This window comes from Pundamilia nyererei, unplaced genomic scaffold (genome assembly GCF_000239375.1).
Source record: "Pundamilia nyererei isolate P.nyererei 1_Seehausen unplaced genomic scaffold, PunNye1.0 scaffold00055, whole genome shotgun sequence".
Lineage (NCBI taxonomy): Eukaryota > Metazoa > Chordata > Actinopteri > Cichliformes > Cichlidae > Pundamilia > Pundamilia nyererei.
The window spans coordinates 2,991,742-3,002,284 of record NW_005187456.1 but is presented as its reverse complement, the minus strand read 5'-3'; the positions used below and the strand labels follow the sequence as shown (position 1 = coordinate 3,002,284).

At 39.4% G+C, this 10,543-nt stretch overlaps 1 protein-coding gene across 1 annotated transcript; it reads right to left on the bottom strand.

Annotated features, from left to right (window-relative positions):
* Positions 1-325: 325 nt before the first annotated feature.
* jam2b (junctional adhesion molecule 2b) lies at positions 326-9,656 on the bottom strand (the record flags this gene model as incomplete). Its single annotated transcript, XM_005733942.1, has 9 exons — positions 9,530-9,656; positions 6,094-6,159; positions 5,567-5,677; positions 5,268-5,417; positions 2,495-2,676; positions 2,260-2,368; positions 2,063-2,170; positions 428-446; positions 326-335 (listed from the first exon to the last, which is right to left on the bottom strand). Coding segments are annotated over exons 1-9 (798 nt in total), but the record flags the coding sequence as incomplete, so codon positions are not given.
* Between the last annotated feature and the right edge of the window lie 887 nt (positions 9,657-10,543).

The window sequence follows — 10,543 nt, the reverse complement described above, 5'->3', positions numbered from 1 at the left end:
CCAACCTAAAGCGCGGCGACAGTCGATCAACCTCCCGGTGTTTTGAGCAGTAACTGCAGTAACTTTAGTTTTTCGGATGGTTTGATGTCAAAGAGGAAGAAGGCTTCGCCCTCAGATCATGAAGGACTGAGTTTGTTTGTAGTGCTTGAGCTGTAGGGAGCAGAGAGACACACAGTGACACATTTCCTTTCATTAGCTTGTGCCTGGTGTTATCGGAAACTTATCAACAGTTGCATTCCAAATGAATGCATGCAAAACAAGCCCTGATTTGATAACGAGGCCTTTGATCACTCACGTTGCGGGTGGGAGGAGGAGGAGGGTTGTAGGACTTGGTGCTGAAAGGCAAGGGGGAGGGCAGTTTAGTCAACACTTATTATTTTGGAATAATAATAAGTGCAACATGCAGGGCGGAAGAAGAAACACTCACCTTTTTGTTTTCTTGCTCTCTGTTCGAATAAAAAACAAAGAAAAAATTAGTCAATACATGAAAATTTGTCAGTTGTGGTCACAATACCTCAATTCTGGGAGAACTCGAAAATACAGAGATTTACTCAAGTAGTCATTTTTATGTTTAACTGAAGTTTTTCTTATTAGTTCTGTTGGGTCTCTACCAAACCCTTCATTTAGTCACCAAATGTGTCTTTCTGTTATTTGGTGATAAGTCCGGTTGTGCAAAGAGAGTTTATTGGTGAAAACAACTGCTTGCAGGAAACAGTGATAAGAAGAGCAGTAAAACAGTAAATCTGAAAGCAGTAAAATCCAAACAATTGAAAGGTTTTTTTTAGGTAAGGCTTTAAATGCAGGAAGGATTCTTTCACGACAGCATTTTTAAATGGTGACACTATGTTACTACATATATCAGAGTTGTTTTCTCTGTGCTTCTCACCTTATTGTTGTTTTCAAAACATTAGCATGAGCATTAGAATTACAACCTGATCAGAAGAATAACCAAATACTTTCTGCAAAAACTATTCATTTTAATATGAAAGACTGGCAAAGAGGACCTCTTCCACCCAAATAGCTCTTGGATATTTGATAAAGTACCGTGTTCAGAAACACATACACGTGATTGTTCTCATTCTAATTTTGTTTACAATTAAAGTTTGCATTTGTCAACTCAATCCTGTTCCACGGCCATAGACGAAATTCATCTAATCTGGTATAAAACAGTATTTAAACATTTTTTTTTAATAAAATGCTGAATCCATTGCTGACAGCCTAAAAAAATAGCTGCTCACTCATCTGGTTGCTTAGGTGCAGATCAATAAATTGACATGCACTCTGAGAAACAAGTCCAAATGGATGGACTAAATATAAGTGAAGGTGTGAAAAAACAACACGTTCTCACTCCCAAAGCGTAACATTTTACGCTAGGTGACAAATCATCAGTATATTACGCTTTTGGTCACCCAACACATCCCTATATTACGAGTTCGAGAACCGTTTGGAATGAATCTACACATGTACGTTTATTTTACTTAAATCGCTTTGGAAAACACTATCTAATATGATTAAGGTGGTGGTTAACGTTAGGATTAAGGTTAGGGTTAGGGCTGGAATACACAGCTGGGTTGTGTGTTACAGCGGGAGTGTCATTTGATTTCGTGCACAATCCGGTGCGTAGCATAGGAGCGCAGACGGTCACCTTTCGCATTGCCATGGAACGCCTCGGGACGTGACAAATCGTTGGCATATTACGCGAATAATGCAGAATTGTTACATGACAGGATGCACTCGAGTGTTTTTCTCTCACACCTAAACGTGCTCTTTTATCCTGTTTTCCTTCTCTCACCCCAACCGGTCACAGCAGATGGCCCCGCCCCTCCCTGAGCCTGGTTCTGCTGGAGGTTTCTTCCTGTTAAAAGGGAGTTTTTCCTTCCCACTGTCGCCAAAGTGCTTGCTCATAGGGGCTCATAGGATTGTTGGGTTTTTCTCTGCATGTATTATTGTAGGATCTACCTTACAATATAAAGCTCTTGAGGCGACTGTTGTTGTGATTTGGCGCTGTATAAATAAAATTGAATTGAATTGAACACATTTGTGGCAGCACTGCACTACTTACTTTTGCAGCAGCCTCGGTGTCGGCAGACACACACACAGATGCAGCAGAAAAGCATGAACGCTGCCAAACCTGCAGCACCTGCTATTAAAATCGTCATATTCAAAGGATCTGGAAGCAGCAGAATCAGATTTATTTTAATATTTGGTCTCCAGAGCGTGATGCATAATCTCCAGTGAGTACTTTCTTAAAATACTTACAGTCAATAACTTTGAGTTGTTGGGCCACACAGCTCTTGGGTGCCCCCACACTGTTGGAGGACTCACAGCGATACATCCCTGCATCCACCTTGGACACACTTTTAAACTTCTGCTCCAGACAAACAGAGGCAGGCGGCAGGGTACACGAAAGGAATAACAGTTGTGTTTTTGGACCCTTGTATAACATTCTGTACATTATATTATATTGTATTTGAAAATTTTAGGTAGCACTCACCAGTGTGCCCTTGTTTGTGTCAATGCTGTAAGGAGTCTCTCCCGTGGCTGTTAGTGCCTTGTTGTCTTTGTACCAGCGGTAGGTAGCGGGAGGCACACTCAGTTTGTCCTTACAGAGAAGCTCCAGGCCTGACCCTACAAACACAGAGCTTGGCACGTTGCAGGAAGGGACATGAGGCGGCACTGAGAGGGGGGAAAGACAGAGAAAGGTAAAACTATATTTTTTTTTAATATATTATGTTTTCAATTTGTAAGACAACACGAAAGTCTCCCTACAAATGCTTAAAATGTTAACATCTGCATAGTGTAATATCACTTAATAGACTTTTTTAGGCAAAACTAGAGAGGTCTGATGATTCCTTTTGTTATAAATTATGTCAGATTGATGTATTGATCTGGAAGTGCATTTCCTGCAGCCACCAACCAAGTGTCTATTCAGCCAAACATGTTTCCCATACATCACTCCAGAGATATCAGTCAAAGTGAGGCTTTCACACGTGCCAGCTGAGAGGCTGCCAACCAGGAACTCCACCAACAAAAAACATTTGTGCGATCATTCTTTTATCTTTACAATGTCCACAAATGACCAACATGTGAGCATCGACCTTCATTGAAATCTAACAACGTAAAAGAAACTGTGTGTAGTTTTACCACAATATGATGACACGTGTGACTTCACAACCATGTTATTTTTGTGAAAGTATATATGTAATCACCTCAACTGACATTTAGATTTAATAATAATGAGGCTTTTTTCAATAAGTTGGTGAATAATCTTAAAGAAAATTAAACTACACTGGCACAAAACAGTCATGCTGTTGCAACATATCCTAATGGAAGAGATTATAAAGTTTATAAGAAGTTGTTATTTGCACAATTTCTGTGGTTTGCCAAATATATCTCACATACTCTGTAAACTCGTTACTTCATGCTGCAAACTGCAAAACCCCCAAAATCTAACTTCTCTTTGGAAATGTAAATAAAATGGGAACAATATCAAAGGGCATCCAGAGGTATTTCTATGTGCATGCTGGACCTTCACGTGGAAACTAGAAGCTTGGATCTTTGTGCTATGGCAGGAATGCATAAACTACTGAGTCGTTATCCTCGAACCTCAGAGAAACAACCATATCTCTTCGAGCAGGAATGCACAAAATAGTCAATTCATTTATAATTTCTGAAAGCTGAGTGAGGCAATGTAGACTTTTGCCTGACAGCCTTGAGTTCAAACGTTCAGTGCAGAGTATATTCACATGTACCGCACAGGGAAGAACACAACATTGTGTTTCCTTTAAAAGTACCATATGTGTCTTGATTAAAATCACAATGAAAATAAAGTATATATATATTATTATACATTATACAAGTTATGAATCTAATGTTACTTTTCCCATTTTTTCTCATTTCAAGCTGAGGATGTGTCAAAGAAACCATTTTTACCTATTTCTAAAAGATACGAAATAGCTCTATTTTCTCTTTGAATGAAATGTCAAAATGTCTTCGACATCACAAAGTTCATCTTGATCTGAAGTGAGATAACCTAACATCCCACATCATATAATACCACACTTCACTGATGGCTAGTGGGTGGCTGGCCTAACATTCATAGCAGCAGGGTGGCTGATTTGATTTCATCTGGCTAGCACTTTTACACATTTAAGTTTTAAAAATGTTGAAACACAAAAAATCAACCTGATTTATTAATAGATTGTCATTTTTAACACCTATGCACTACCAAGCCGCTCGGATATTGTGTAACAGCTCGTTTGCGCTCACCATTTTCGGTGTGGTGAACAGCACCGTACAACAAAAGTGGCAGAGAAGATCTCGGGGATTTCATTGGATGTGTCCAAATTCAGGGATCGCATCCTCAAAAGGACGTAAAGACAGAGACGCACAGAAGTTCTTGGCTGTTAAACTGGACGCTCTGCTCCTGTCACCTAGCAACCATTACCATGTATCTTGGACGTCAACGTTTGACAGAAATGGAGAAAATCTTTGTTCTATATCATTTTTTTTTACTTAATGGAGAAAATTATGATGTATCTGTTGTCAAATGAACACGACATTTGAATTTGCACAACATTTGTCGCCTCACTGTGATGTAATTGAAGGATGACACACCTTCTGCTTTCAGTTTTGACTTCTTTTCCACATATACGAGCGCCGATGTGGAGGTTTTGCCTGAGTGGAGACACCTGATGTAAACAGTACAGACCTGTGGTGATTTCACTGTCTGTGCAAAACAACCCATGTGCCAAGCATAATGGAGAGTTCTACTAAAGTTAGCATGCTAATAAAGTCATGGTGGTCCAAAGGTTAATGTAATATGGCTATAGCCTGAGATGGGGTAGTTACTCAGAGTAGCACCCTGTACAGCAGTCCAACATAAACGGATCGGGCACTGAGGTAACGGTTATAATTTCCTATCCATAGCAGAGCGGATTCAGAGTGGCTGCTCCATGCTATCAAGAAACTGCTTCTATCGTAAATTACTCCACATATTGCACCTTTAACGACTGTCCTCACCCTAATCTCACAACTCAGGTGAGGGAGGCTTGTGTGAATTGTTTGCAGTTATTTGTGCAATGCAATCACATTTAAAAGATTTGCTGTGAATCCTCCTGATTCCACCAACATGTACGTTATTGTTTCACATGTCACATCACAGGAGTTAAGTGCCATTGACTTGCACCCTGAAATAGTTTAGTGTTCACCTCTTACACAGATCTGTCCTATCCCTATCCTTATGTACGTTTGTAATATATTCATACCAAGAACATTAAGTGTCACAGTGGCCTCTCCGAGGTTGACGTGATCCTCGCTTGCTGTCACCTCACAGCGGTACTCCCCTGAATCTTTCTGAGTGACGGAGTGTATCGTCAGCGTCGCTCCCTCTATCTTAGCCCGTCCAGCGTAAGACCCTAAAGTGCAAAAGACGGAGAATGATGAACAAAGAAAACAATCAAAGCAAAGTGTCAGCAAACATTAAAAAAAAGGCCACACAAAATCTTCTTTATTAAATCAGGTTAAGTTTAAAAACAAATGCGTGCAGTAACGATCCGTCACTCACCTGTGAATTTGTGATTAAAGTAAACAAAAGTCACCCCCTTTCCTTTCTTCTTCCACTCGATTCGAGGGTTCTGATCTTTCTCTGTCTTGAACTCACAGGACAGCACAGCGTCTAAAAGTAAAAGTAAAACAATATTCATCTTTAATCCTTACGTTACCTTTTTTAATGTCTCAAACTAATTGATTTTTACCAACTCATGCACACTCATGACTACGGATGATGTATTTCTTTATTTATATCCATGTACTCTGAAATATATTCTGGTAGTTGCAATTTTCAATAAAGAATAATTATTTGAAAGTGTTCAGTTAACATGAATGTGTTTTTTTAGAGGAGAAAAAGACAGAAATTGGACAATATGATATTAGATATGTTTATATCTAGTTTGTTGTTTTCCTATTATTTGGAATTACAATAGGTTAAATATGAAATATATTTTATTAAGATGAAACAATAAGACTGTGGCCATTTTAAGATAGCAGACGAATTATGTTCAGGAATGTGAAAAACTGCAGTGTTGGTCTCACCAGTGTGCTCGTGAACCTCCACTTTGGGTTTACTGCTGCTTACTGTCACTGATAAACTGACAGGACCTGCAGAAGAGAGAAGATCAGCGTCCTGTGAAAGACCAGTTTTACTCTCAGACCATCGAGTACAATCTTTAAATGTTTACTGGAGCACATAAATGGAAATGTTAAACATCTTTATAGTTTCAGATCAAGGAGCTACATGGTAAACCATCAGACACAAGAAGCTTACTCATATGTAAACAGGACGTTTGCTTAATGCTTGGTTTTTGTGTGGAAGCAGTCGCACTCACACACATTTGACTTTCCAGTCGAAGCCTTAACGCAAAGTATAGAACAGCAGCAATAACCTGTGGGGCTTGAATGTTCTCACAACGCAAAATGTTCTTCACAAGAAAAGTTTCAAACTGCAACTGGTGCCCATAAACATAGTAATACATGCCGACAGAGACAAACAGACACTGAGTGTGGAGCTACATCCTGGTGGTGCCAGGAGCGGTGCTGTGCAGGAATGCAAGTGATGGATGGCCCTCTGACAAGCTGCTTTAAGGCGACCTGATAACCGCCTTCAGTGATCTGTCCCTTCAGCACACGCAATCAAACACCCACGTTTACCTCGACATTAAGCAGACGCCTTCAGAAAGAGATAAGAGAAAATAATTTAGAGTGACACGCCACCTAAAAAATAAATAAACGCTTCAAACGTGGCTGTAAAATGTGACTTTTATATTATTGGCAAGCAATTTTGCTGGAAATAAAGTTTTTATTGTAGAACTTGGAAGCTTCGCAGAGGTTGCTGTTACAGGATACTCCCTTGACATCACGTAAACTGAAGCGGAGCTGCTTTGTGAAACTTAAATGTGTCACGTGACCATCAGCTGTAAGTGTGCTTTAAGTTAAAAAAAAAATTAACATTTGAAAGCAGCAGAGAGGAGACTGGTAGTAAAACTGAATTACATAACAAGCTTGTACTTGAGGATTAAAGATGGGGAGAAAGTGGGCTGGAACGGTCCTTCAGTTAACGAGCAGTTAAATCCGATAAACAGATTAATGCATATTACTGACCAATGAGTTAATTTTTCATGTGCTGTAGACTGACAGTATGGATTATGCTCAGTAATAACAAAATAATGATATCCCACAGCCCACTTATGCTTTTAACGCATCTTTTCTTTTCTTTTTAACGGTGTTCAAAGTTTCAGTCACTCCGTCCAGCATTTAGCGATACAGAAGAGGAGCGAGCATGAACTGAGTGACATTTTTTTAAGTGGCTGGTGATTTCAAATAAAACTTGCAAACAGCTCGAAAAATACGACTAATATGTAGTCAAAACATTGTGTGACAAAGTACTTCTCTGCAGTGTTGCACAAAAGAACTGCTAATAAATGTATAGTTGTAAATGTGAGAGATGGAGAAAGAGGTAAGAAAAGAGAGGACAAGAAGATTTTTACGGGTAGGAAATGGTCATCAAGTGAAATCGGTTTAACTTGAAACTTGAAATTTAAATCTTACATACAATGTCCTAATTGATTTTAGAGTTTTTAAACCCGATTTTGGAATTATACATGTGACAAACTAATTGAAGCTTACAAATTCTATGCTATTCAAATTTGCGTGAAAATACCAGGCAGTCTGGTAAAGTTTAGTGTTGGCTAAACCGGTACGTTTGCAGTATTGTAGTGACGTTTACTGGTGCACAGCAGGCTGTGTTGTCCATGGGTAATGTTAGGATGTATATCAAGGGTAGCAAACATCAGTTTATTTTTCACATGATGATTCTGATTAGACTCGCTCTCTGAATTCTAACTTTTATATTAGCTGGATTGTGTCAACAGCTGAAAATCAGAAACCTTTGCTTATATCTTGTTTTTAAAAAACAGTTAACAATAATGTAGCAGCACAGGTCAGCTGATTAAAACCTCTACAGATTAAAAAATAAATAAAAATTATATTGGAGCCCAAAAAACATCATATTGTAACTTATTTCTTAGTAATTCTTTTTCCAATGCTACACCCAAACTACACCTGCCAAATCCCACTTTAACCCCTGACTAGCGATGCATGTTTCTTGTGTGGCACGTGTGTGTGTGTGTGTGTGTGTGTGTGTGTGTGTGTGTGTGTGTGTGTGTGTGTGTGTGTGTGTGTGTGTGTGTGTTGCACACAAAGCCATTCTTTATGACAGTAACCTTACCCTTCTCAGCTGGCATAGCATACACATGCACAGACATTTGTAAAACACACTTGTGAGGATCTCTGCTGACTGATCCTGAACACCCTGCACTCTTTTATGAATGCATAATAACGGTGTTTTAACACTACATATTTTATTTTATTCAAATGTGCACTTGAAAAACCTAAAACTTAATCCGCTTCTACTATAAAAAAAAGTTAAGTGTTTTAGGTTTTCTACTGTTTTAAGGAGACATTGTAACCTAACTGAAAAACCACCTATGATACCTCCGGTGCAGTAATGAAAAAAATATTTTCAGAGTATATTAAAAGGCAGTGTGTCTAAACAAACAGATTGTAATCGTTTCATCTCTACAAGGACTTTTGGTCCTCACATGTAAATACAAGAAAAATCAAAACACATGCACGTCAAAGACGCAATTAACTGCGTAAAACATGTTGTTTGGACGGCAGCCTTTGGCCTTTAAGATTCCCACAGCAGCATCAAATGCATTTTTTCTTTACTGCTTTTTCATCTCAGTCCAATTAACAACTAAGGGTCAGTCAGGGGCTATCTTCCCTGAAACTCTGGGATCTCAATCTCCTCCGCGGGGGTCACGTGATCCGTCTCATCAGCCCGTGGATCTCGGGTTCAAACAGCATCAGAGCGGGTTCAGTGTAAACATGAAGCCCAGCCACTCCCTGCACAATCTCTACCCCCACTGCACTCCCCAAACACATCGCACCTCCTCCGCGCTGTCTGTGAAATCACGCACAAGCTCTACAACTCACACACTAATAATCAATCAATAAATATCAGAGCCTCGTAAATGCCCGTTTTGACACTTAGCCTACATGCAGTCGTTTCTAAAGTTGTTAATTTGGCCCAGAATTACATTTTGTTTCGGTGGCCTGTTGCAGCTTAATAAGATAAAACTTGAGTTGCATAATCACGTAAGACGATGGTAGGTGTTGTTTTCTTTAGTAAAATAAAGTAGGTCCTTAACTGTTATATTGCAAAAAAAATGAAAGAAAGAGGAGAAAATGCGTAATTACATATTTATAAGTCTGTAAAAAGGTCTGACATTAAAATAAATACATGCATAAAACATGTAGTTCAACCTCACATCGCGTATGGATACATGTTTGCACTGTTACTGTGTATAAATGTAACGTAAAAATTGGCTGACTCTAAAAGCTGCACACACTCTCTGATTCAGTATCAAAACAGAAATTGTTGAAGTTTTGAACACAATAAAAAGCTCACTGTGCAAAATGGTGATGAGCAGAGGCAGCACCAGCATCTTCATGGCTTTTCTCGGGTGTCGGAGCTCTTTCCTGAGGTCTGTCGGTGTCCGTGGGACTGGAGCAGATGAGTTTTACTCTAAACTCTCTGCAGCTTCTTCAAGTTTCATGTGCAACGGCCACGTGCGCGCTCACGTATCCCGGACAACTTACGGGGCGCGTGCACAAGTTCAGGGTGACCACCCCCTCTTCTCAGACAAAGCTCTCAGAGGAAACATGAGCCTTTCTTTCTGACAGGGGGACCTGCCCGGCTGTAGTAGTATCGAGTAGTAATGTAGTAGTAATGAGAAAGGAAGCTTTTGAATGGTTTCTTCAGCCATTAAACACAAAAGCGTTTGAGGATTCGTTACATGAAACACATTTTATTAACTACATTGTCACTAAGCTCTTTGGAATTTTTTGTACATCACATCATTTTTGTAGTCTCTAGAGACCACAGACTGTATATAAAAGATGGAAATAGATTGTTCTTCACACTTTGAAGCCTCAGCCTAAAGGGTTTTAAAATCCCTGTGAATATTTCGTGAGTCAAAATATTTTTCGGACTCACGTATTCTTAATGCAGCAGTTCAACTGACCATGTCATTTCACTGGCATTTATTTTTGTAACCTACTGAGATTTTTCCAGTTTCTTGTGTCGGAACAACAAGTGCGCTCATAGGCTCTCTGAAAGGATTTACCTGCCTCCACAGATGTGCTCCCAAGAGTTCAAACTGGCATACTGAAACATATACGAAAGCGGCCGTGATCCAGCTTCAACTGCTGGATCAAACTATGGAATTCTCCCAGTTGCTGCTGTCTCGTGAAAATGGGATGAAATCAGAATCCCCATTTCCTCCTTTTCTTGTTTAAGAACGTGTTGAGTTTCTTGTGTTGGGTGTGTATATAACTCACACGGCAAGTTCCGATCTGTAAAATTGAGAATTTCATGTTGATTTTTCACAACGTGTTCAGTGTATAATGGCCTTTAGTTTTA